At 41.2% G+C, this 25,419-nt stretch overlaps 2 protein-coding genes across 14 annotated transcripts in view; one reads left to right on the top strand and one right to left on the bottom strand.

The window, feature by feature from the left end:
* EPB41L2 (erythrocyte membrane protein band 4.1 like 2) overlaps positions 1–5,347 on the top strand; it is a 210,748-nt gene extending 205,401 nt beyond the window's left edge. For all 13 annotated transcript variants that reach the window (XM_045865542.3, XM_045865541.3, XM_064598106.1 and 10 more), the window contains one exon: positions 4,087–5,347. The gene's annotated coding sequence lies outside the window, so the exon portion shown is untranslated. The remainder of the gene's footprint in view (positions 1–4,086) is intronic.
* A 5,107-nt stretch (positions 5,348–10,454) lies between these two features.
* Positions 10,455–20,209, bottom strand: SMLR1 (small leucine rich protein 1). Its single transcript, XM_045865442.2, is given in 4 exon segments — positions 10,455–11,437; positions 19,274–19,425; positions 19,427–19,552; positions 20,169–20,209. Coding segments are annotated over 4 exon segments (405 nt in total). The 3' UTR covers positions 10,455–11,351.
* Between the last annotated feature and the right edge of the window lie 5,210 nt (positions 20,210–25,419).

The following is a 25,419-nucleotide window of genomic DNA, read 5'->3' as shown; positions in this document are numbered from 1 at the left end:
GTTAACCAAATCGAAATTATTTTCAAAGATTTTATTTATTTGAGAGAGAGCATGCGTGCCTGCATGAGCTGGGGGAGGGGCAGAGAGAGAAGCAGGCTCCCCGCTGAGCATGGAAGCCAGATGTAGGGCTCGATCCCAGGACCCCAGGATCATGACCTGACCAGAAGGCAGACACTTAACCGACTGAGCCACCCAGGCCCCCCCAAATAGAGATTTATCCTACTTGCATTTTTGGCTCTAGGACTCCTATCTTACAGTGGAAATTATTTAAAAAATGAAAATCAAATATGCAAATTGGAGGCCCAAGGAAGAAAGTCTAGCAGTAGGAGTAACTGACGTCCATAACCATAAACTATTATATTTAAAACTGAACACTTGAGTGCATGGATCTCATTTTTATTTAGGAAATAGTTGGATTGTCTCTCACATGAATATTTTATTCATATTTTCAAGATCTCTGGCTATACTGCCCTACAGTAATTGAATCTTACTTAATCCAAGGACAAATGTTATGGTATCTTGCATTAGTTTAATTATTTTTTTGATAAAAAGCACATTTTTGCATTTTTATTGAGACCCCTCTGGATAAGCGCTTTCCCACTTACAGGCAGTATTTCTAGTGGTTTCGGTCAAATGCTTTTTTATGAGTGCCCATTTGCAGTTTACTGAATCAGTTTCTGGAGAAGAGCACGCTCAAGTTTGAGCCCCACACTACAAGCCCCTGTCTCTGGAAACTCTAAAGCTGTGTTTTTCAAAGTCATAGAAGCTCTGTCCTTGAATGTGACTGGTTGCCCACTGCTCCTAAGATAAATGTGAGTGTTCTGGAACCCTCTGTGAGGACTTAGGGCAAGGTAGGCAGCGGCGCAGGTCCTTGAGGAATTTAGATCTAGAGTTAGAGCTGGGATTGGATGAGGCCGCCACACGGACCTATTCCCACATTGGCCAAAAGGGGGGGACAGAGGCCAAGGAATGGAGCTATAGGAGTTAACAAATGTTCACTGACATTGTATAGTCTAGGGGAGGGAAACTGAAGTGGTTTGGGCTTCTGTTATTGTTTACTTGACCAAAATTCTGATATCTAACGTATAATCCATATACTTCATAGCTGTGATCTTATCCAAACTCAAGGTGAACATTATGTGAACATTATGATGTCGCCCAAAGGAAAAAGCCAGTAGTAAATAATAATGCCTGCCCGTTTGTATTGACAAAATAAGATGTCCAGACTATAGCGAATATGAGGTAGAATTCAGACTTTAAAAAAAAAACAAAAACGAGTTCTTGCATGAAGGTCTTACATGAAGAACCAGTGCACAGTCTTCAGTTTGATTGGAATGGGTGATAAATCATTTAGACCCAAAATGTAATCTGTTTAAAAAAAAAAAAAAAAAGCCAAATATGAAGGTTTTGGGTTGTTTTTGTTTTCCTCACAGATAAATGCCAGAACAGGAAAAATATAAATGTCTGATGCTTGTGTACCAATGGAATTGGTGGTTCCGTTCTTATCTTTTCTCCTTCCCAGCTCAAAACCTTAGATGTTTACTACTTGCAGGAATATATTTCTGTATGTGTTTTAGTACAGAAAGCAGTCAGAAGAGAGGTGGATGTGTCAATTATAAACTTCCTACAATAAATTATTCCCTGTTCACCCAGAACATGAGGAATTGGGATGTTCTGAAATACTGAATATCTAATTAGCTCAGAGTTACACTTGATTTACTGCTTCTTAAAGAACGAGGAAAAAATGCACTTGAATGAGATGGAAAAAAATGTACTTAACATTAAAATTACAATAAATGTAATTTTCTTTCTCTCTGAAAACTGTTTGGAATTCTAAGAGTGTGTTAAGATTGTCATTTGTAATACTTACTACCAGAAAAGGAAATTGGTTTCTTTCTTTCTCGTGGTTTGATTGAGAATAAATGAAAGTAAATGACATTTGAGTTTACATGGGTAACTGTCTTTTTCTCCACATATATTTCAATAAATGTTGAAGCTCTTTGAAATCAAGATCTCTCATTCATTTCCTACACACTCCTAATTCCTGTTTACTTGTCTGCTAATGACTTGGAAACAAGTTTAATTTTAGCTTTCCTTTCTAAATTGAAATTTTATTTTTGGTGAAAGCAGATTCAGTGAAATAACATGACATGGAGTCTAGAGGAGATGGAGGATAGGATCCTAAACCTCATTCTTTCTCTGGGTTTCCAGGCACTGGTAACATGAGAGGTTCCTTTTCTATAACAGAAGCTGGGCATAAGTGATAGCTCCGTTCAACAAATGAGGCATATTCCCTGAGCAAAGAGAACAGAGCAACCAGCTCCCAAAGAGCAAGAATAGATCCCGTGACTGAGGTCACAGCTAACTCCCAAATCCAATTTGATTGGTAGTTTGATCCATTCCTGATCACCATCCCCCCAAGTTTCTGTTCGTAATTACTAGCCTAAAAAAAAGAGGACTTAGTGTTTTCTCCATTGATTCCCCCCTCCCACTTCTAGAATCAAGCAGAAGTCTTAATGAGTAATGAAATAGCCTAAAGCAGACAACAGGGGGGAGACAATGAATTTGATTAGTCAATCTGTCCTGTATAATGAAGAGGCTAAAATAATACCTGTGATAAATCTCAATGGTGGAGAGCTTTTCTATGAAAACAAGACTTAATTTTATCTAACCAAAAGAATGTTTATTCTGATTGACTTTGGGGCCAGTGTCTCTTAGAAAGGACCTTAATTACCACTCTCCACTGTCTTCTGTAATCACCTACCATTTGCCAAAACTTCAACTAAAAAGTGAAAAATTACCTTCTCAAAACCCTTTTCTCTGTTGGGAATAATGCACCATCCTTATTTTTTTCTCTGCCTCCCTGTCCACTCCCATTTTAGTCCTCTCTCCTCCCTCTCTCCCTCCCTCCCTCCCTCCGATTGTGGGCTTCCCCGGGGCTCACATCTCTCATTTTTCTTTATACCTACAAAGACTAGTTCACCTGTGAGTTTCACTTGCCCCCTGCGACAGCCTGCAAATCCACGTCCCTGGTCCTAAGACCTCACCTGGGCTTTACGCCTGTCCTGAGGTCCCAGACTCCAAACCTGGTCGAGCTCCCTGGTACTTTCTTGCTCGTCCCCGCCCTCTGATTGCGCTCCTACCTGGTGCCTCTCCGTCCACCCTTCCACCTGGTTTCACTCAAGTCTGAGTCCTCATCACCTAGCTGTCCTACCTGGCCTTCCTGTCTCTCTCCTCCCCACCCTTGGCCTCTTCATCAGACTCAAGCTGCAGTGATGTTTTCAGAACATAAACCAGGCAATGTCAAGCCTTCCTCAAAACCAGCCTCCCCCTCTCCTGGGCTTGTCATGCGCTATGTGGACTCGCCCCCTGGGCTCTCTGACCTGTCTTCTGCCCCTTGCACTCTACCTCTGGATCATAGCAGTAAACTGGCAGCTGGTCTTTTGTCTGAATGCTCTTTCTGACTTCAGTCCTTTTTTTGTCTGTTTGATCAAGTTTGTACTCCTCAGTTTGGTATTAAAGAGTACCCGACCTTCCATTCCTCACCCTGTTATTCTCTCCAGTAATGTCCATTTCCTCACTATCCTGTTCCTCACTCGTTCTTGCTGCCTGCCCCCTATACTCTGCATACGCCCACTAACACCATGTGCTGTCTCACTTCTTGGCCTCTTGCCCCATTCTCTTCTCCTCACCTGCAGCCCCTTTTCCATTCATTTCAAAGAAGTCAGAATGGACTTTGTTTTTCCACCTTCCTTGAATCTAATGTTAAAGCCTACATTGGTTTCTCTGTTTTGGATTGTTAATGAATGAGTTCTCTCTGTTCTATAATTAACTCTTTGTTTGTGTGTGTATTCTTATTTGCCAGTTGTTTCTATGTGCTTGTCAGTCCTCCACGTATCGTAAGGCCCCTGGGGGTGGAATAGACTTTCGTGCTTGTCTTCTGGTCAGCATGCTATTTACTGTAGAACTAGGCAAATCGTAACTGTTGGTTATTTGATTTGGAATTGGATGGCACATTACTTAACGTGGTTTTTCAAGCCCCTGTCTTTGGAATATTTAAGTCTTTTCTCTCTTTTTTCTTCCTAGAAATTCCATTTTTTAAACAACACTCAACTTTGTGAACCTGAAGAATTTTGACCATTCCAAGTCTTAATGCCACACCACTACTCCAGCGAATTTATACTACGACTGGTAACAATGACCAGAAGCCTGAAGAATTAAAATGCCAACAACCAAACCTTACCTTAACAGCTCTGGTCTATACCGTTCCCTCGCATTTTAATACATTATTTTGTTTTATAACCACTTCTAAATATTCTTAATTCTTTCTTTCTTTTCTTTTCTTTTTAATTAGGGAGTTTTGTCTTTGTTTCCTGTTTACTTTGTGTACAACTACCTGCTTTTTATCACTCATTTTGATCAAATGATAGTGAACAAAGCCAGCCCCATGCTGGTAAGGTGTGTTCACTTGAACAGGTGCTGTTGTGTGGAAAGGAAACTCTGTGACTAATTTCCAATAGTGGCTTTCCTGTTTTCCGGATCCTTTTCATTGAATCCTTACAGTAAATATTTACGGAGTTTTCCGATTGCGGTAAATATACCGTATGAGAAAATATTAATACAGATCAAAAGCATTTCTTACATCCTGAAAATTTTCTAATGTTTGAGAATTTCATCGGGGCTGTTTTTTATATTGGGCCCTTTCTGACTTTCCAGTCCTCTGACTTTTTACTGAAAGTCAGAGACGCTCCAGACTGGAGAATTACAAAGAAGCTCACTGACCACGCACTGTGTTTCGAGACCCTGTCACGCCACAGTGCCAACTCTTCTCAGACACATGCTCTTCGGCAGCATTCCAGAACCAGGAGGGAGGAAAAAGAGAAACTACTGTTTCTTCCCTTCTGCTAAAAATTCAGGCAGCTTAAAACCTTAGTGCTTTCTTTCTTAACATGTCCAAATTTCAAGACTTTCCATTATTTGAACACTTTGTGTAGAACACTTGCTTTGTATTAAACCTCCCTGTCTACTTGTAAAACTGACCTTTTGTTATTGAGCAGGTATATCTCTTTCAGATAGTTGGATGATTCACACAGGTTTGAGGACACTGGGGAGAAGAGCAGGGGCTGTGGTGGGGTTTTTTTGATGGTTGTAAGGAAGCGATACCATTTACAGCTGACACCAGAGACCTGATAGGGACCTATTAACGGTATTGAACATGTTTTCCTTTGCTTTTGACCCTATGTATAGTTACGATGCCAGATTAGATTTATAGCAGCTTCAAGTTGTATTAAATGATATTTTGCTTTCTGTAATACTGTTATAAAATAAAGTGTGTTTATTCTCTAAACTTGTCGCTTCTCTTTTTTATAAAGGTTTAAAAAACAAATGAGCGATATTTTCAGGTAAAAGTCTTACTACGTGGCGAAATGCAGCATTTTTTAGACTCTGTTATTCTGATCTTTTATAATTTGCTGCTGTGGGGTGCCTGGGTGGCTCAGTTGGTTAAGCGACTGCCTTCGGCTCAGGTCATGATCCTGGAGTCCCGGGATCAAGTCCCGCATCGGGCTCCCTGCTCGGCGGGGAGCCTGCTTCTCCCTCTGACCCTCCCCCCTCTCATGAGCTCTCTCTCATTCTCTCTCTCTCAAATAAATAAATAAAAAAATCTTAAAAAAAAAAAAAATAATAATTTGCTGCTGTGGCCCGCATCACCAGTGCGAAATGGCTAAGGCGGCATTGAAGGTTTGGAAATGCATTGCTTGGAATGCCAGGTTCCTCCAGCCTGTGTACGCAGCCCACCACCGCCTTGCAGATCTTCCGAGGGAAAACTCCACGTGTTTTCTTTGTGTATTTTTTGTTTTGTTTTCAGAAAATATTTTAGTTCCACCATCTGAACCCTCCTCTGCTTCATGTTTTGCTCTACTGTCCGGTGGGCCTTAACAAGCAGAATGGGTTCTGCCAAGGGGGCCGCGTCCCTGTCTAATTGGGGTGGTTCATTATGAAGCTTTTGCCAAGACACATCGGATTAAGTGCTCCATTTTCTTCTACACATTGAAAACATTACACAGCAAATGACCAACAGGGTCTATTCCGTTTTAAAATGTTACATAGAATTTCTCTAGTCCTTTCAAGTGAGCACGTTGAATACAATTTACATGACTGTCTTCTTTGGGATCTGTTCCCACTGAATTATCTCTCACCTTGTGAGAGGTCTTTCTCACTTCCTGCAGAATTATTACAGAAACCACTCCTCTTTGGAGAAGCCGATCTCCGCAAGCCAAGCCTTAGTGACATTAAGGGGCCAAATGTGGTTCTGTGAATCTACTTCTCATCAGAAAGCTTGTATGGATAGTGTTCATATTTAAAGCAGAGGTTGGATTTACTAAGAGTTCTTTGAGAACCAGATCCGTCCATCCTTCCAGTGATAATTGCCCTGATAGGAAGTGTCCACGGCAGCTCCAGGGAACAGGAAATGCTGTGTTTGATTAGGGCTCAGTTTCAGTCAGCTGAGATAGCAAGGACAGGGCTTGGGGTCCCGGAGACACCTAGAGCATCTGTGGGGCCTAGGACCCAAAGAGCAGCTGGGAACAGTGTTGATAAGTCATGCCATGTGTAGCTGGAGCAGCAAGGCTGCCGTTCTTAATATTTTGTAGTTCTTAGAAAATATTTCCCAGGATATTAGCTTGTTCTGTAAACTGAGCTTTCAAAACCCCAAGTGATAGAGTAAGAAATAGGTCGGCAGTGTTCACTGAGGTGAGAGATGTCTGGGTGTAATTGTTTATCTTAAAAGCCATATAATTTTGGGGTGATAAGCAATAATTCCTTGCAATAATTCCTTTTAGTTGCATGGGGTTTTTACAGGTAACATCATACATAAGCCTTATAAGCAATCCTGTGTGGAATGCAGGAAATAGCAGTGCGTTTTCCATGGGCCACAGCTGGATAAAAAATGAGGTTATTTTTAAAATATGTAGAGTTGGTAGATGTTTGGTATTTGACTGTCATGAGTAGCTTCTGTTTTATGATACATTGTACATTGCATTATTCATTGCATAGACCCACAGTTCGTGGAATGACTATCACCAGGACTCCAGCAATGAAGCAGACTGTAGCCATAACCACTGCCCAACATGGACTTCATTAAGTATTTCCCCTTATTTATGCACATAATTATTTGATATCTGAAAACATAATTGAGATTCAATTATAGGTAGAGAGGAGTGAGTTGTGGTTCAGATGAAATAAGATTGGCCATTAGTGGGTAATTGCTAATGCCAGGTGATGGTAAATAAGGGTTTATTATATCATCCTGTTAAAATATTCCTAAATAATCATGATCCCAGAGTCCTGGGATCGAGCCCCGCATCGGGCTCCCTGCTCCACCCTCTCCCACTCCCCCTGCTTGTGTTCCCTCTCTCACTGTCTCTCTCCCTGTCAAATAAATAAAATCTTTAAAAAATAAATAAAAGGCTAAAAAAAATACCCTTAAGCCCCATAATTTTTTTTTTAAGCCCTTCCTCCATGTATTGTTAGAGAAGAATACATGGTTGTTCTTTGCATGGAGCTCTGGTCAGTTTCCGCCTGTCTTCCGTGCTCGCACGAGAGACTGGGACACTTGAATGTTACTGCTGAGACAGTAACAGGAGGGAATATACCTTGATTAGTTTGACAGAAGCCAGCCTGGACTTGGATGGATTCTTGCATGCACCCATTCACGTATTTGCCGGGATCAGGCTGTGGTGCAGCACCAGCTCCGGAAGAAAACATGGCCAGCTGGCAAATCCTAGGTGCTGCACTCCTGACCCTTGGCCACAGGGTCAAACACCGACCCTGTGTATAATTATGGTGCTAGCTTAGATTTATAGCAGCCTCAGGTTGTATAAAATGATCTGTTGCTTCGAATACAAAGGCCTCAGAACCCTGCAGCTGGACCTTTGAGTCCCCCACTCAGAGTAACTGAACCATGTGACTTTAATGAAGGCACTTAAAGTGAGGGTACTTCTACATCTCAGTGCAGGGATATTCTGATAAAAATGTGTACAATGCCGACCGGAGCTCCTAGCACAGTAATAACCCTCCAAACATGGCAGGCATCGTCAGTAATAAAAGCACTGTGCATGAGGTGATCCACCACTGGCAAATTTATGGAAGATCATGCCAGTCTGAGCTGTGTTGAGGGCTTTCCCTAGTACAATTCTGTGCTATTCTAGGGTTACTTGGGAAGTCTGTTGAAAAGGTTTTGGCTTTGGAGGTATGTGGACTCACTTCCCTGAGAACCCCACAATGTCAGGGACCTCTTATGGTCTACTCATTGTCCACCATGTGGAGGCAGTGCAAATACTCCGAGACTCTAGCTGCAGGCTTCCTAACCACAGACTCTTGGATGGATTTCAAGGGTCTGAACTTTCCCCAAATATATGCGAAATTGTGGGTGTATGCATGTTTCTTAGGAATAAATTCCTGGCTTTCATCAAATTCTCAAAAGGCTTCTTTATTATCTAAATAAAAGTTAGGAACCTCTGCTTTTAATAATCTGGGTTTGGGAATATGGGTTTGAATAACTAAAAAAACAACAACAGTGGAAGGCATTTTTAAATTTCCAATATGTTTGGTGGTAATTTTAAATAAAATGCTTTGAATGCATGTTTTCTGTTCTGTTGTTCGTCACTCATTTGCCAGGGAAAATACCATTGTGTAAATTCTGATAAGGTCTCTTCTGATTAGCACACTAATTATAAAGTCAGAAAGCAAGAATCTCAAGAGTATTTGTTCTAAAAATTCTGTTCCTAAACAAGTCAGAAAATTAATTTCCAGAATGTGTTTTAATAGCTATGAATTCTGATTTCTGAGACACAACGTTGCCAAGGAGCTTAAGATTTCAAGGAAAAGTTGTTTTTGGTGTATGGGAGTCTTTATCTGTTCTTGATTTTCTAATTGCTACTAAATTCTAGAAAATACTAGAGGCTATTACCTGGTCGAATTAATTATAAGTAAGTTTGCTTTTTAAGGGTTGGGAATAACGTTTCAGGGAACATAACATGTGTCCTTCCTTGCCCCATTTTCTGTTTGGTCAACTTGTATGGGATTGCAGTTTCCCAGCACTGTTAACAAGAGAGGTAGGAAGTTAGTATTAACAGCTTTATTTAGCTCTGTAAAAAAGAAAAAAGAAAAAAAATTCTTCGGTGAATCTTCACTGAATACCTGGCAACATAACAAGAGCATTATTTTGTTGAAGGTCTCGGGCTGGGGAAACAGGTGGGAATTCTTTCAGGTACTAGAACATTAGAAATAAGATAAGGAGCCCTTGTGAGACCCTGTGGGGTTGTGTGTGCATTTGGGGCCCCTGGTGAGAGGCTTTGGAACACAGGGTGGAGCAGAGTAGAGGATAACGTAAGGAGGCTGCCACCTGGTCTAGGAGCCCTGCAGACGAGCCAAAGCAAGCCAAGCCAGAAGAAGATCTTAAACTGGGCCGTGAGCATCTGAAGAGCAAGTGTAGCTGACTGGCAGCGCCTGGGAAGGCCTTGACAATTTGAGCAGCCGTGCCTTCAAGCAGATTGTAGCAAAACCCTTGGGACTTGGTCTTTCCATGGGAAAACATGTTTCTGTTTCTCTTTACACATAAAAACCACGGATCTGCTCAGGACTTCATTGGAAATTATTCTCAACAGCAACAAAAGAAATGGGTCTTGCTTTAAACTCCTTGGTTATGCCTATCGCTGAAAACACGTGTTGGGAGCTCATCCGTTATCACAGTAGCTGGGATGCTTTTTCCCTGGGCAGGAAGAGATGGTGGGCTTGCCTCCACCAGGACCAAAAGCCAGGCTCCCATCTTTCCAGAAGAAGGTGGAGCCAACCCTGGTGGCCAAACCACAGATTTGGCTGGCAGCTGGGAATACGATGCATCCTTTCACGCCTTCTGTTAAAGAAAGCATTTTGACATAAGCTGATTTCCATCGGGGGCTAAAAAGAGATCCCTCCAGAACTGATAGAATATTATTATTCCTTCCATATGGCACGAACGCTGTTATTTTAAATTACCTCAGTCTGAAAGCCCCAGCAGACAGTTCCATTGTAATCAAATGCAATAAAACACAGAATGAGTGTCTTCAAACACTGGGTTTTACATTATGCAAGAGGGGCAAATGGAGACTAATGCCTCTGGACATATGTGAAGAATTTGAAGTGGGGAGAGGGGTAGCTAAGAAAATACCCAGCACCAGTGGTCCGTCCTTGCTTTTGGTCATTCATACCATCTTTCGTAAGATTGTATGTCACTACAAAAGTCGGTGCATTTCTTACAGGTGACCAAACTCAGTACATTTTATAAAGTTAATCACTCTAATAGCTTGTTAGATTCACATGCAAAGATTGGAATATAACCAGACTCCCACTTAGGACATGGGGAGCATCTTTTGTGGTCTTAACTAGAAAACTGTGGTGAGCACAAGAGTACTCAAATCTATTTTAATGACCACTTTGGATTAAGTGTTTCTTTTTGGTTATCTATGTTGGCTCCTTGGGGCTCCCACTGAGAAAAGAATTCTGCTAGTGAAATGTTGACTTCCTTCCGTATTGAGAAATAGCTCCCTGATGTTTTGGTTTTAGAGGCAAATGCTTGAGCTATTCTCCATATGAGTTATGTGAATGTCCTCTTCTTCCCTTTACCCACCAGCAAATTGACAATATTCCCAAGCCATTGCTTGCTTGAAAGCTGCCTTCGTGGGTGATCCATATCTAGTATGGAGAGACTCCACTTGTTTTGTGGGTCATCACAAGGGTGGTGTGGTTTGTGAAGGTAGCTGGAAAAGGGAAAGAAGCAAACTCAGGGCCGGAAGTGATGCCTGGAAGTGCGCCATTTTAGAGTTGCCATGCGGCAGGCGGAGGAAGTGGGAATACTCTCGCAGAGGGAATCCACAGTGCTCTCAAGGCACTTGTCTTTTGCTCTCCGTTTGCTCTCTACCAGAATTTCTTCACCTATAAAATCAGAATGATGTACACTTCCATGGGATTATGTAATAAGGATACTTAAGAATTTTACTTAAAATAGTGTCCTTCAGAGTAGACGGAGTCCTATAAAAGTGAAAACGTTGCCAAGCGTCCAGCCCATAGTGCACATCCAAGAGAATCTTATATTCTTGGTACTCTCCAACGAACTGCTATTTAACTGAGTCTCGTAGATGTACCCCTGGGTAATAGCTGCCACTTTGCAAAGTGGTTCAGAACAAGCTTTTCAGTATTCCATTTGTGCTGTTGTTCGAATTTATGAACTTATTTTAATAGCTAAGCCATTGACCGTTGCTCTCTGACCAGTAGAAATTCGCTGCACTTTAGCCATGGATCGATCAGTCCCCAAGTCACGTTCTTTTCATCCGCTGGTACAGGTAAGAGCCAGCCTTGCGTTTGTGCTGGTCATGGGGGCTCTGCGACAGTTCTTCATTAACTGAAAGGAAAATTATCAGTTAGTATTTTGGAGGCAGCTGAGTGCCTGCCATTGGTCATGTACAACTCATGCGTGGCTGTTGGCCAGCATTTCTGCAAGTTACTCAAGGCCAGGTCCCCAGAGCAAGGCCGTTGCAGGGTCTCCCCTCACCTCCCAACCACTTCCAACAGAAATGAAATGCTTATTTTGAAAGAATGGACCCGATTGTAGTGGACAAATTACCACTGTAATAACTGTAGCTAAGTATACTTAATATTTAGCAGATTAAGTGTTGATTAAATGTATTAAGACTCCCTCATTCAATAAGCATTGATAAAGCAATGTCTGTAGGCCGGGGGTGGGGATGTGGAAATGAGTAAGATAGAGTTTCTGTCTCTGACCCTCCCTGCCCCCAAAAATGTGTTGGGCATTTGGTCTTTAGATATGTCAAATTAGTCTTCTCCCTTTTACATTTTGACATCCTTTACTGAAAACTGACAGTTTCAACTTTTTACCACCTGCACATTCCCTAACCCCTTAAAATATGACCTCAGTTAAAGCTACTCTACTGAACTATTAAAGCTCATCAATGATATGCTAATTATGAAATCTAGTGGCATTTTTCGACCCCCAGCTTCCTTCCCTGGAACATTTGACACAAGCCCCACCACGCTCCAGTTATTTTCTTCCCTTTTGCTTTTATTATATACCATCATTCTGTGTCCTCTTCTCTGCGCCTGTAGGTTCAACTGTTATCTTGCTGGCAATAACACATTTGATCTTTAGCCCTGAGATATCCCTTGAGATCCCAACAAGTATCCCTTGGGATCTGGGATCTTCCTGGTACATCAAAAAAATACATCTCTCTTCCTGACCACCACCAACACACACCACTGAATCTGTTTATTTTCAGAATTATAATTATTCATATCATCTAAAACCGAGATCAGAAGCTTATAATCTTATGGGAGGTAGTACATGTTTATAGACTTGAGCCTGGAAATCTTCCCTTTGGCTCCAATATCAAATCCAAGCAATTTACCCCTTGCCAGGCACTTTATATGCAATGTACCCCAGGACACATGCACTCTCCTTGACCTGAGTTCTAGGCCTCCACGACGGCTTGCCATCATAGTCAGGAGGTGTTACATATGCATTGGATAATGACAAGCCATAGGCTACATGAGCCTCAAGATTTAATAGCTAATATTTATTGAGTACTTGTTATGTGCCAGGCACTGTGTGAATCCCTTTGCATGTCTTATCACATTTAATTCTTGCTATGGCGTTATGCTGTAGTCATCCTTGTTAGTCTTACTTTATAGATGAGCAACTGAGGCAGGGAGAAATCAAGAGGAAGCAATTTGCCTACAATCCCAGAAATGGATGGATTCAGGATTCCATCCCAGGCAGTCTGATTCCAGAGCCCACACTCCCACCACTCGGTTACACTGCCTGTCCATTAGATGATTGCTAGTTCAAAGGCGTTGCTTGAGATGGCCCCTGGCTTAGATAATAAACTCATTGAAATGTGAGTAATTTCTTCCCTTTTAGTCTTCATTAATGAAGACTAACTACACGACAAGTGCTTTGAATGAGGAACCAGAATACAAATTGTAGATCTGAAAATTGGTGACCTGAGTAATGGGATTGAAGGAAGAGAACTCTAGTAGGAGTGAAGAAGCAGAACAGAGAGACCAAGAGGAAGCTCATCAATCCACAAGGAGTTAGCTCTCCAGTACATGGTGTCTGGTGCAAGGTACAGAGAACAAGAGTGATAATTCACCTTTCTCCTGAAGGAGCTTGTACCCTATCGCTTTACTTCATCGGCCTATTAAGGAGCGTGCTGAGAGGTACTAGACAGGTGAGACTGGCAGGTGGCCTTGAAAACACCTGAGTTTGGTATTGTGGACATTCTGCAGGCCATGAAGTTCTCCTCTTGGGCCACAGGTGAAGAAATGCAGCCTCTTTGACTCAGGGTGACATCTTCATGCTAAGGAATCACCGTCAGAAATAATTACTCCTGTTACATGAAGAGATGAAAGCCTCTCAAAGCTTTCATAAAATCCTTGCCTTGTTTAAAATTCTCCCACAGTTGCCTTCCTTGTTTGTGGTAAGTTTGTTTGCCTGGGCCAAAAGTATTCATCCATTCAACAGATGTCTATTGAATATGTCGTCTGTGTTCAATACTCCAGGAGTTGTGTGCTGGCTGAGAAGGCTGGCTCTGGAGCTGGCTGGCCAGGATTCAGTTCCTGTCTCTACCATTTTCTAGGTGAGTGGTTTGGGCAATTTACTTAATTGTTACAAGGTAATTTTAATAATAGCTATTATTATAATGACAAAACATGGCTTCTTGGAATTTATAAGTTAGCAGGGATAATAACAACTAATAGTTTTTGGAATAGGCTTGTTAAGAACCTTGTATGTATCACTTCATTTAATCCCCATACCAACCTTATAGCTATTTCCTGCTATTATTCTATTTTACAGATGAAGAAATTGATCTTCAAAAGGTTGGGTGGCCATTGTGACATTGGGAATTCAAACCCTGTTTGGTTTGATTCCATAGTCTGAGCTCTTAACAATTTTACTCTAATAACCCTTAAATTATTCTGATTTTTTCCAAATACTTATCTTTTTCCCTTTTGACTGCTGACTACTAAAGCATATATATGAAGTTCAGTGAAAGATGTCTAGCCATCTGCTACTTGAGATGTTTGTTTTAGAATGTTAAGTTGCTGAAGGCCGGAATGTGATCACTTACCAGACCTTATTTTGGATCTAACTCTATACAAAAACTTTCAGGCATTCAATAGACATTTTTTTTTTTTTAAATAATGATTATTTGGGCAGTGTTGGTTATTCAGAGAGCAATTTGTCCCTGATCAGGGTGATGGTATTTGGAGGGCAAAGAATAATACTGGAAGTAGAGGTTTAGGAATCTCAGGAGTTGGGGAGGTAAGATAATCAGAACTTGTACTCTAGAAGGTATGAAAGGTCCATGGGAGTGGTTGATGAAGGGTTTTGCTGATGGAAAGTTCAAGATTCAGACATCCACCTCAAGAGCTACTCCTCAAGGCAATTGACAGAGATTGAAGAGTGCAGGATGCTAGAGAATTTTCTTTCTTCCTTTGTGAGAAAATTGATGTTGTCTACATACTAATTAAATTTACATGCATCATTACCTCCCAAGGCTTCAAGTTTAGAGATTAATGTTGAGTGATTGCAATACCTCCACATGTTTTCCATCACATCTTAAAATGCCTCTCTAGGCTGATGAACTAGGATGTATGGAGCTGGCAAGCTGATTTTCTGTTTCAGAATGTAGGACTCTGGGGTTCTGTGAACATACCAGTTAATCTGTCAATGTCCTTTTCTTTACAGAAACAAATTAGGAGTGATTACACTTGCCATAACCCAGTTGGAAGATTAATGACATGACATTTGACCATCTGGTTACAGTTTTTAAGTGGGAACTGCTAAATGAAGATATAAACTGGTGATATTTTATTTGGGGTCAAGTGATCTCAATTGCCCTCAAACTATAGAAAAGATATTACTACTTACACTTAGGAAAACAGCTACAGAAAGAACTAACCTTTAAAAGTGTTCTTAAAGTTTTTTTTAAAGGAAAATTTGGAAAATAAAGGGAACAGATCTACATAAAAATGAAAATATGTTTAGGCTAAGGTTGTCTGCTAACACTGGAAAACGTAATCAGGAATTATTCCAAAAAAGGATGCACAGTTCTCATTGGGGAGAAGAGGGAAAGATAAGCAAAGCACAGTTGGAATAGAAAATTCTTGAGAGAGTAATACAGTACAAGGTGCCCCTCAGCTGCTATCCTGGCCAGGTACCTACAAGGAATAGTACCCAGGACCCTCATTGTCTTACCCCACCACACTTGGGACCCAGTCTCAACTGAATGAAAACCGACAACAGAGAAGCCTGCTTTGGTCCAGTCAGCAGGGCAGTCCTCCCTTGGTATCCTGCAGATGGTTCCTTGGCAAGCTGCTGGCAAGAGCGTGCTAACAGTCATTAGTATTCTTTCCAACAATAAGCCTCAGATGGGACCCCTACTGCATTAAGTGACTGATGCAGAGAGTTTTGCTGTCTCCTTCCACCTCCTCACTCACCCCTCCTGTGCTCCTTACCTATAGCCCAGAAGCTCCAGGCACACTTCAGTGAGAGCCAACAAAAGGGAACCATGGAGAAGAACCACAGAAAGTGGAGGCTTATTACATCATTGTGGGGGCCCCTTAGCTGTTTTGGAGGGTTCTGCTTCTGGTGGGAGTGCTCTGCTCTAATGTTGGGACAAGACTTAGGGAGAAGGGCAGGTCATTCTTCAGGCCATTGACCAGACCTGTAAATGAGGCCAGAGCCAGAAACAGAGAGATTTGCAATGTCTCTCCTCCAACTTCTAATAATTTTGCCAGATGCCTTTTGTGGTTTTCTATACCTGGGATTGTTCTCTCAGTTCTGAAAGCCCATAGTAAAAATCTGTTCCAGAATCTAGGACAATCCCTGGTATATGGTAGCTTCTCAAATATGTGTTGAATGAATGCATGAGAAATCTTCCTACCCAAAAGTATGGTGCACATTTGGAACAAGCCTCAAAGTTGGTGAAAAGACTCTACCTGGGGGGCCTTGGCCTTTGTTGTATAGGGCTGACCTTCTCGCTTTCCTTTGGGTTATATGCTGTGTTGCAAAACATGGAAGCTTTGATCTCTAGACACCTTACATTGTCTAGGGCAGGGATGTGTCAAAGAATGAAGGGTCACCGTGCAATGATCCTAGAACTCACGTTAAGCATGTCCTTGGGGCTTGGTACTGTGTGTACACATTGCCTGTATTTTGTCCTGCATCAGCCCTCTGTGATGCCGGGCCACACTTTCAAGGGCAGGCTGCCTTCTCCAGGACCTTTTGAAGGAATGTGATTGATATGTCTATACCTTGTAATTATCTACATTATCTAAATAAGCAAAATACTGTAGACCTGTTTAATTTTAATTTTTGCAGATTACAGATGTTTTCCCCCAAAAGTCACCCAGGGATAAGTAAGGCTATAAAACCAAGATTCATCCTTTTTTGAAGAAGAGTCTGTCCCAAATACCAGGTGTCCTGCTGAATGATCTGACCTATAATAACTGATAAGTAGAGGCCAGTAAGAGACTTTGGAATCCATGAGGCTATCTTGGTCTGTTGTTTGCCTCCTTTAAGGCTTCATACATTTTTGAGATACTAAACATTTATCTCCCCAAATAGGCAGCCAGAGATGAAACTTGGGAGTGACATGAATGATTCAAGTCTCTGTGACATCAGCATCCTGTTACTGCTCCACAGGGTGCTCAGTGTCACTGGGTGCCTGGCATGCCTGTGAATGACAATGGCCATTCCAACAGCTTTAAAAGACTTCCAAAATAGAAATGTTTGCAATGGCTTGGCATTCAACCAATTTGGAAGGCTAAAATCCCATAGTTAGGATCCTGGGGGTTTCTAATTTTCTCTTCCTTTTTCAGAGGCTCTTTTCCAGGACTCAGTCAGTGTTAATGAATGGCTAGGTGACTGAACATCCGGTAGACTGGTCTTGAGGTCTTGGAAGATAAACTAAGTTAATAAAGAAAAATATTTATCACATGAATGCTGTAGAGCAAGACAGAATATAGCTGGGTCATTCAACAAGACAGTTGTTCATAAAAATGAGGGGAAAAAATGAAAGGCTAAGGGGATATTTGAGTATGTTATGACTGGAAACTTATGATTCTATAAGGTGCTCCCTGTCCTCTAGAATTTATGTTCTAAATCTCATCTTAGAAGTATCCCACATATATATATATATATATACACACAATGGAATATTATGTGTATATATATACATTATGTATAATATATATAGATAGATAGATATACACAATGGAATATTATGCAGCCATCAAAAGGAATGAGATCTTGCCATTTGCAATGACATGGATAGAACTGGAGGGTGTTATGCTGAGCAAAATAAGTCAATCAGAGAAAGACATGTATCATATGACCTCACGGATAGGAGGAATTCTTAATCTCAGGAAACAAACTGAGGGTTGCTGGAGTGGTGGGGGGTGGGAGGGATGGGGTGGCTGGGTGATAGACATTGGGGAGGGTATGTGCTATGGTGAGCACTGTGAATTGTGCAAGACTGTTGAATCACAGACCTGTACCTCTGAAACAAATAATACAATATATGTTAAAAAAAGAAGAAGAAGAAGATAGCAGGAGGGTAAGAATGAAGGGGGGGAAATCGGAGGGGGAGATGAACCATGAGAGACAATCGACTCTGAAAAACAAACTGAGGGTTCTAGAGGGGAGGGAGGTGGGAGGATGGGTTAGTCTGGTGATGGGTATTAAGGAGAGCACATTCTGCATGGAGCACTGGGTGTTATATGCAAACAATGAATCATGGAACACTACATCAAAAACTAATGATGTAATGTATGGTGATTAACATAACAATAAAAAGTTTAAAAAAAAAAGAAGTATCCCACTTAGAAGTGGCTCTGTCAGTTAAGCATCTGACTCTTGATTTCGGCTCAGGTCATGATCTCAGGGTTGTGAGATCAAGCCACGCATCAAGCTTTACATGGGGCGTGGAGCCTACTTAAGATTTTCTTTTTTAAGGATTTTATTTATTTATTTAATTGACAGAGAGAGAGACACACAGCGAGAGGGAACACAAGCAGGGGGAGTGGGAGAAGGAGAAGCAGGCTTCCCGCCGAGCAGGGAGCCCGATGCGGGGCTTGATCCCAGGACCCTGGGATCATGACCTGAGCAGAAGGCAGTCGCTTAACCAACTGAGCCACCCAGGCGCCCCTACTTAAGATTTTCTCTCCCTCTCCCTTAACCGATCCCCCATAAAAAAAAAAAAAGAAATATCCCCCGTTGTACTTCTCTTTGATTTTAGGTCATATATGATGGCAGTCTTCATTCAAGATTCTGAATATCTGTTTATAGAATGACATACATAAAGGCATTGCCTGGACTTGGCAAGTTTTTGTGGAAAAGGAATGATTTTCAAATTTGTTTTTATAGTGCTTTAATATGACACCATCCAACTTAGATATTACTGGTTTTTGTTGCTGTTGCTAAAATAACTATTAACCTCTATAATATTAATCTAATATTTGCTGGGCACATTATTAACACTTAGTCTATGAAGTCACAGTTCAGTTTCATTAATTTAACTACAGCAGGATAAACAAGTCTCAATCCAGGACCCCACTGCCTGTGTCCAAATCACTTTGAGCTCCTGAGTTGTTTTGTTTTGTTTTGTTTTTCCTTAAGACTATAAGATTCATGAAAAGCTTACACCAAGCCCTCAACTATCTATTAAGGCTTGACATTTGCCAAACAGTGTGATAGCATAGTGTTTGTTTGGCACATTTTCTTAATAGAAGTTCCGTGGGTGAGAAAGTAGTGTGTGTGCACACACGTCACACGCAATAGGTGTCTGTCAGGTAGAGAAGGCAGACCATGATACGTGTTTTACCATTTGTGGAATATATTGCCCTGTGAGAGAGAGATAAGTAATCATGGGTCAAAATGGCTGATTCGCAGTTCGATCTCTGGGGCGGGGTCTGCAGTTAAGGGGTCCTCACCGCAGGCCTGCAGAGCCTCACTCAGGATCCACACTGCTGAAAGGATCGCACTGCCTGTTCACCAATGAAGGTATCTGGAGAGAGCGCTTAGTGAGAAGTACCTACAGATCACAACCATGTACTGCCCCAGACACCCCTGAGAAACACTGACCGTGCATCGGCTAGTTGCAAAGGTGTGCCATGGGAAAGGACTTCGAGCCACTGCCTGGTGTGGTTTCACACTTACCCTCCATCAGTTTGATCCTGAAGTAGGCGATGAGAAGAAGCAGCAGCAAGGTCACAGGTAGGAAGACCCCAGCGAGCAGGAACCAGCCGGGGAGCTCCCTCATGAATGCCAACATCACAGGGCTCATTGCCAATCACCCAGACCCCAGGGGCCAGCAAGTTCACGCTCTGGGTGAGGGCAGCTTTGCTCTGAGTCTGCACTTGTTTTCTTCTGGGGCTCCGGCCTTTGCTCAGCACATCTCGATGGAAATCTTGTGGACTTTGCTCTATTTCAACAGCCCTGTGAATTCTGAGAGGATTGCTAGCAGGTTACTCTATAACTCAGCTACAAAGTGTAGAGGAATTTGAATGTGATTCCTCCAAACCATTCCAGAGAGGAGCATTTATCTGGCCAGGGTTGGGAATGACACCAGGAGGCCTAGATTTCTTTGTATTCAGTTTCTCTGGAATGAAAAGTACCTGACTTGAATGTGATTCCTCCAAACCATTCCAGAGAGGAGCATTTATCTGGCCAGGGTTGGGAATGACACCAGGAGGCCTAGATTTCTTTGTATTCAGTTTCTCTGGAATGAAAAGTACCTGACTCCAAGCAAAACTCATTGTTATAGATATTTTATTTATATATTCCCAGACATGGGAAGAATTTTTCCTACATTTTCTAAATTTCAGAGTTGAAAATTACTTAGTAGCCATGTTCATGTACCTATGAACCTGTGTCTAGAAAGAGTGAATTTTCCTTCATATGTAGTTGATATAACTAATATCAAGGAAGGAGGAGCAATATTCTTTCCATATGTAAAAACTCTTCCTAGTATGTCCTCCTCTGAATACTTTTCTGAGAGGTGCACTGGTATATTTATTTATTCAACAAATATTTAATCCTACTAGAACCCAACCTCTTGGCTAGATGCTGGCTGTACAAAGAATAGTAAGTCATGGTCCCTGCTTTCTGAGAGTGGAAATAGACACAGAAAGAGGTAATTGCCACAAGTGTTATAGTGATGGATTGGATAGTAATATAGCCCCTTTTCCTTCTCCCCTTGATGCATCAGTTTTTCCTCACTGCTTTGGTAGTTTGTACTCTTAGTTATCTTTTGCTTATACATTTCTGTGGTCCACCATTAGCAGTAGAAGGTGGGCCCTGAATGCTAGTGTTGTGGTTTGTGTGGTAACTACAGAGTTTCTGGGAAAAGAAAGGGCAGTAAATCATTTTGACACTGATGTATTAACTAAGTTGAGTTGCCACAGACTGCTTTAGTGAAAAAAGTTCAAAGATACTGGTCTACTAAACTAAAAGCAATGGAAAGAATCATTTCCATAATCAAAGAATCTCCTGGAGAATTTGGGAAATTTGGAGGGGAAATTGACAGCCACCTTCTTGGGTTCACGTTCTAACCTCTTTTCATGTTCTAACCCTGTCCCTGTCCCCACTGGGGAGCTGCCTGGGTGAGTGACTGGCAGATTCTATCAAGCACATGCTGTTGTGAGTGCCTCTTGAATTCTTTTCACCAGGGATTTTGCATGGCCATGCAGAGTCTTAGTCCCCCTTGTAAAGCAGCACCCTAATTTATAAAATAAGAAGAATGGAGAGCATCTCTGGGATGCTTGGCTGGCATTCCTAAGCAATGAACAGTAAACAGCTTCCTCTCGGAAGAGAGACATCTTAATTGCAGAAAGAGCCATTTAGAATAGCCAAGATTAAGTCAGCATCTGTTGTACCTTATTTGCTTCTCTTCTCCCCCTCCACACTCCCTGGAGTGGTGTTGTTGCTATTTCTCTTGGGTGCTTTCCAGTGAGATGGCTCTCTGGTGCTCTTTCAGCTTGAACAGGATGCTAATTTGTAAAGGGTCAGTCTACAAAGAAACTCCATGAGCAGGTGACATTACCAGGGAGATGTTAGGCAGCTTTTAGGCAGACTGTTTGTTATGTTCTTTCTTTCCATCTTATTCCATTCAGCATTCAGGCCTTCACTGAATGCCTAGCAAAGGTAAGTAAGAGTAACACGCAAATATATAAATGACAATAACGTAAGCTCCTAATTTGACCTATAAAGTGCAATGTAAGCACTGAGGAGAGACTGACTGATTCCAGTTAGGGAATTGGACCAAGGTCATTAAAAGGATAGCATTTGAGCTAAGCCTGGGGATGGGGAGCTGTGGAATGACCTCCTTAGACAAATACATGACAGTAGGTCAGGGCAAGATTTATGGAGGACAGGGAAAAAAATAAGAGTACCCAAATGATATGGGGTTCAGACCAGAGATATGAAGGTAGAAAAATGGGGTAGCATCAAGGCATAGGCTCTTGAAAGCCCTGCTAAGGACTGCACTGTTTGGACAAGGGGGGCCAATGGAAGGTCTTTGATCATGGAAGTTCATGAGCTGACCTGGGTTCATTTAGGTAGCCTTTGACAGAATGGACTGAAGAGAAGATCAGAGTAGACTGTCTCAACATGGTATCAAGATATAATGAGTCTGAGATGGGGGCGGCAGAGGGAAGGGAAAGAGGAGGACAAGAGGCTGCAGGAATCATATGAACAGTCCTTGGTGAATAATTAGAGAGGTAAATGTCACCCATGATACTACTAATCACTGAGCACTTACTCTGTATTGGGCACCTCATAAATACTCTATGTGCATCTTATTTAATCTCCGGAGTAACCTTATAAGGAAGAGACTCATTAAACAAATGAAGAAATGAGGCACAGAGAGGTTAAATAACTCTCCCAAGATGCATATGTAATAAGTGACAGATCCGGGACCATACTCCTGAACCTGTGCTCTCATCCATTGCACTGTGCCGGCTGTGGGTGGCTGGGGAGATGGTAGTGCTGGAAGGGGAGACCTGAACCAGGCTGTGCAGCAGGTTTGGATGGGGGAACATTTATAGTTTTGCACTCATTAAATTGGAGGTAATGGAAGGGGAAGCTTGTGGAAATCTGGAGGTCAGGAGAGAGGACAAGTCTTGCAGTGCAGATTGGGAGTTCTTAGAGTACAGATGGCAGCTGGGGCCGAGCAGGTGGAGAGGTTGCTCAGGAAGGAGTGTACATGAGAATAAAAGAGAGACCAGCTGCGGACCCTAAAGAACGTTCTCGCTTAAGACATGGGAGGAAGGATGAGAACCAGGGAAGAAAACCAAATGGCTCTATGGGGTAGGAGAGGAGCCCACAGGATGCAAAGTTAGGAAATGGTTGCAAAGGAAAGTTCCAAAAAGGAGAGGGTGAGAAGTAGTATCAGTGACTGGTTCTGAGCTAATTCTGACCCACGTGGAGAATTCTAAGAGGTGCAATCTGTGAAGTGGACTTAAAGGTTTACTCTCTTCTTAAAAAGGCTCTTTTGGGATATAATTGACATAATAAACTATACAACTTGGTAAGTTTTGACCTATGTGTATATGCCTGTGAGCTCATTGTCACAATCAAATGAAGAACCTATCCATCACCCCAAAAGTTTTCTCTGTTCCTTTCCCATCTCAGTCTCCTACCCGTCCTGCTCCCCCAATCTGCAGTCAACCCCTGATCTATTATCTGTTACTATGTGTTTGCATTTTTTAGAATTTTATACACATGGAATCATACAGTATGTCTCTTTTTTGTCTAGCTTCGTTCACTTGGCATAATTATTTTGAAATTCATCCATGTTGTTGTGTTCCAATACACAGCTTTATATTGCCAAACAGCTTTTCATTGTGTGGATATCCATTTTTTACCCATTAACCTGTTAGAGCTGCTATGAGCATTCCTGCATAATTCTTTTTATGGACATGTGCTATGTGCTCTCATTTCTCTTGGGTAGATACCTAGGGATCAAATGGCTGGATCATATGGTAAGTGTATGTTTAACTTTTTAAGAAATTGTCAACCCGTTTTCCAAACTAGTTATACCATTTTATATCTCTGCCAGCAGTGTTATAAGAATTCTAGTTTCCTCACATGCTCACCAATACTTGGTATGGTCAGGTTTTGGGCTATTCCAGTGATAGGTAGTGGAATCTCACTGTGGTTTTAGTATGCATTTCTCTAATGATGTTGAACATCTTTTCAGGTACCTGTTTGCCATTTTATGTATTTTAGTTCATAAAGTATCTGTTCAACACTTTTGCATGTTTCAAAAAAATTAGATTATTTCTTCCTGAGTTTTGAGAATTCTTCATATACTCTGGATACAAGTCAATTATCATATATATGATTTGCAAGGATTTTTTCCCCCACTCTAGCTTTGTCTTTTCATTCACTTACCAATGTCTTTGAAAACACAGAAGTTTTAAATTTTAATTAAGTTCAGTTAACTAATTTATTTTTCTATGGATTGTGCTTTTCATGGCATGTTTAAGAAGATAAAGATAAGAAATCTTTGATTAGCTCAAGGTCACAAAGACTTTCTCTTGTGTTTTCCTCTAACTGTTTTGTAGTTTTAGCTTTTATATTTAGGATTATGATCTATCGTGAGTTATTTTTTATATATGATGAGAGATATGGGTTAGAGTACTTTCTTTTTTCATACAGATCTTCAATTGTTCCAGCACTATTTGTTGACAAAGCAGTTCTTGCTCCTGAATTGCCTTTGAACCTTTGTCAAAAATCAGAAGTCCAATTATATCTGCATTCCGTATTCTGCTCCATTGATCCAGTTGTTAATCTTTACTCCGGTGTCATTCTGTTTTGATGACTGTAGCCTTAAAATAGGTCTTGAAATCAGGTACTCTTAGCTCTCCAACTTTGTTCTTTTTCAAAGTTGTTTTGGATAGTACAGGTCATTTTCATTTCCATATAAATTTTAGGATTACCATGCCAATTTTTATAAAAAGTCCTGTTGGGATTTTCGTTGAGATAGCATTGCATCTGTAAATGAGCAGAGAATCAATATGAGGAGATAATTGATATTTTAACAATAGTGTGTCTTCTGACCCATGAACACCACATGTGTTTCCCTTTTCTTTGGATCTTCTTTAGCTTTTTACAGCAGTGTTTTGTAGTTTTCAATGTGCTGGTCTTGAACATTTTTTGTCAGATTTATGCCTAAGTGTTTCATATGTTTTATGCTGTTGCAAAAGGTATTGCTTTTTAGATTTTGATTCGTGATTACTGCTAGTATTAAAGGTTTTCTTAAATTATGAAAAATGCCACAGGACTGGGAACTTCTAGAAGATAAAATATTAGAATAGATTAAAACATCCTTCCGAGCTTGGGAACTTTTATTTATAAAGGCTCTTATCCCAATCCAAACTGGTTGCTTGGAGTTATATTTAGTAGGCATAGCAGCTGTAGAAGGATGGGGACAGTGGATACACTGGTAATCTATCTGATTTACTGGAATTCAGGGTGGGATTCCATAGGCAATGTGCAATTTCCTACCACAACTACAGCAAATTCTTTACCTGGCTCTTTACCATGTAGTACGAAAAATCATTAATATTACTGGAAAATATACATCTGTGAAAACTGAGGGACATTAACACATTGGGGATTATACTCTCCTATTGATTTCCTTAATAGCGAATCCTCCCATTGTTGATTTTACATGATTATTTAAGAAACAAGTGGTTGCAGATTTTGATATTTGGGAATAAAATGCCTAGGGACTAGTTGTACATCACCTATTATACTCTTGGTGAGAGCTGGACAAGTCTTCCTTAGAAAATTGTGACCTATTGCAGGTAATACCAACCCCACCAAGCCTCTGATTTAGATTCTGCATTAGTCTGCCTGAACCATAAAGAATGACTCATTCTAATGACATGGGCAAAAGCCTACCTCAGGTAATTGTGACCTATTATAGATAATATCAAACCCACCAGGGCCCTGATTTGGAGTCTGCATCAGTCTGCCTGAGCCATAAAGAATGACTCATTCCACTGACATGTCATAGGCCAATGAAAGTTCTGAAGTCCAGCAGTGGAAGGTGCTAAAGTTCCATTGACTGATACCTGGGCTATCAGACTGTGTACAGCTACAAAACCAATACAAAAAATTCAGTACAAGCAAAACTAGTGAATTTCAAATAAAGTGTTTTGATTTAATTATATGCATGACATTTTGCTGAAATGAAGCCTGACCCACAGGGTAAATGTAGTCCTGACAGCCCTTTTGAGTAGGAAAGCCTATCTGCTTTGGCCCTTTATTAACCGCCTCTCCTAGCTTGGCTCATA

This window comes from Mirounga angustirostris, unplaced genomic scaffold (assembly GCF_029215605.1).
Source record: "Mirounga angustirostris isolate CCGP_5_RB_7025 unplaced genomic scaffold, mMirAng1.0.hap1 SCAF_8, whole genome shotgun sequence".
In the NCBI taxonomy this organism is placed as follows: domain Eukaryota; kingdom Metazoa; phylum Chordata; class Mammalia; order Carnivora; family Phocidae; genus Mirounga; species Mirounga angustirostris.
The sequence above is the reverse complement of the archived record's forward strand: the minus strand, read 5'-3'. Positions and strand labels throughout refer to the sequence as shown.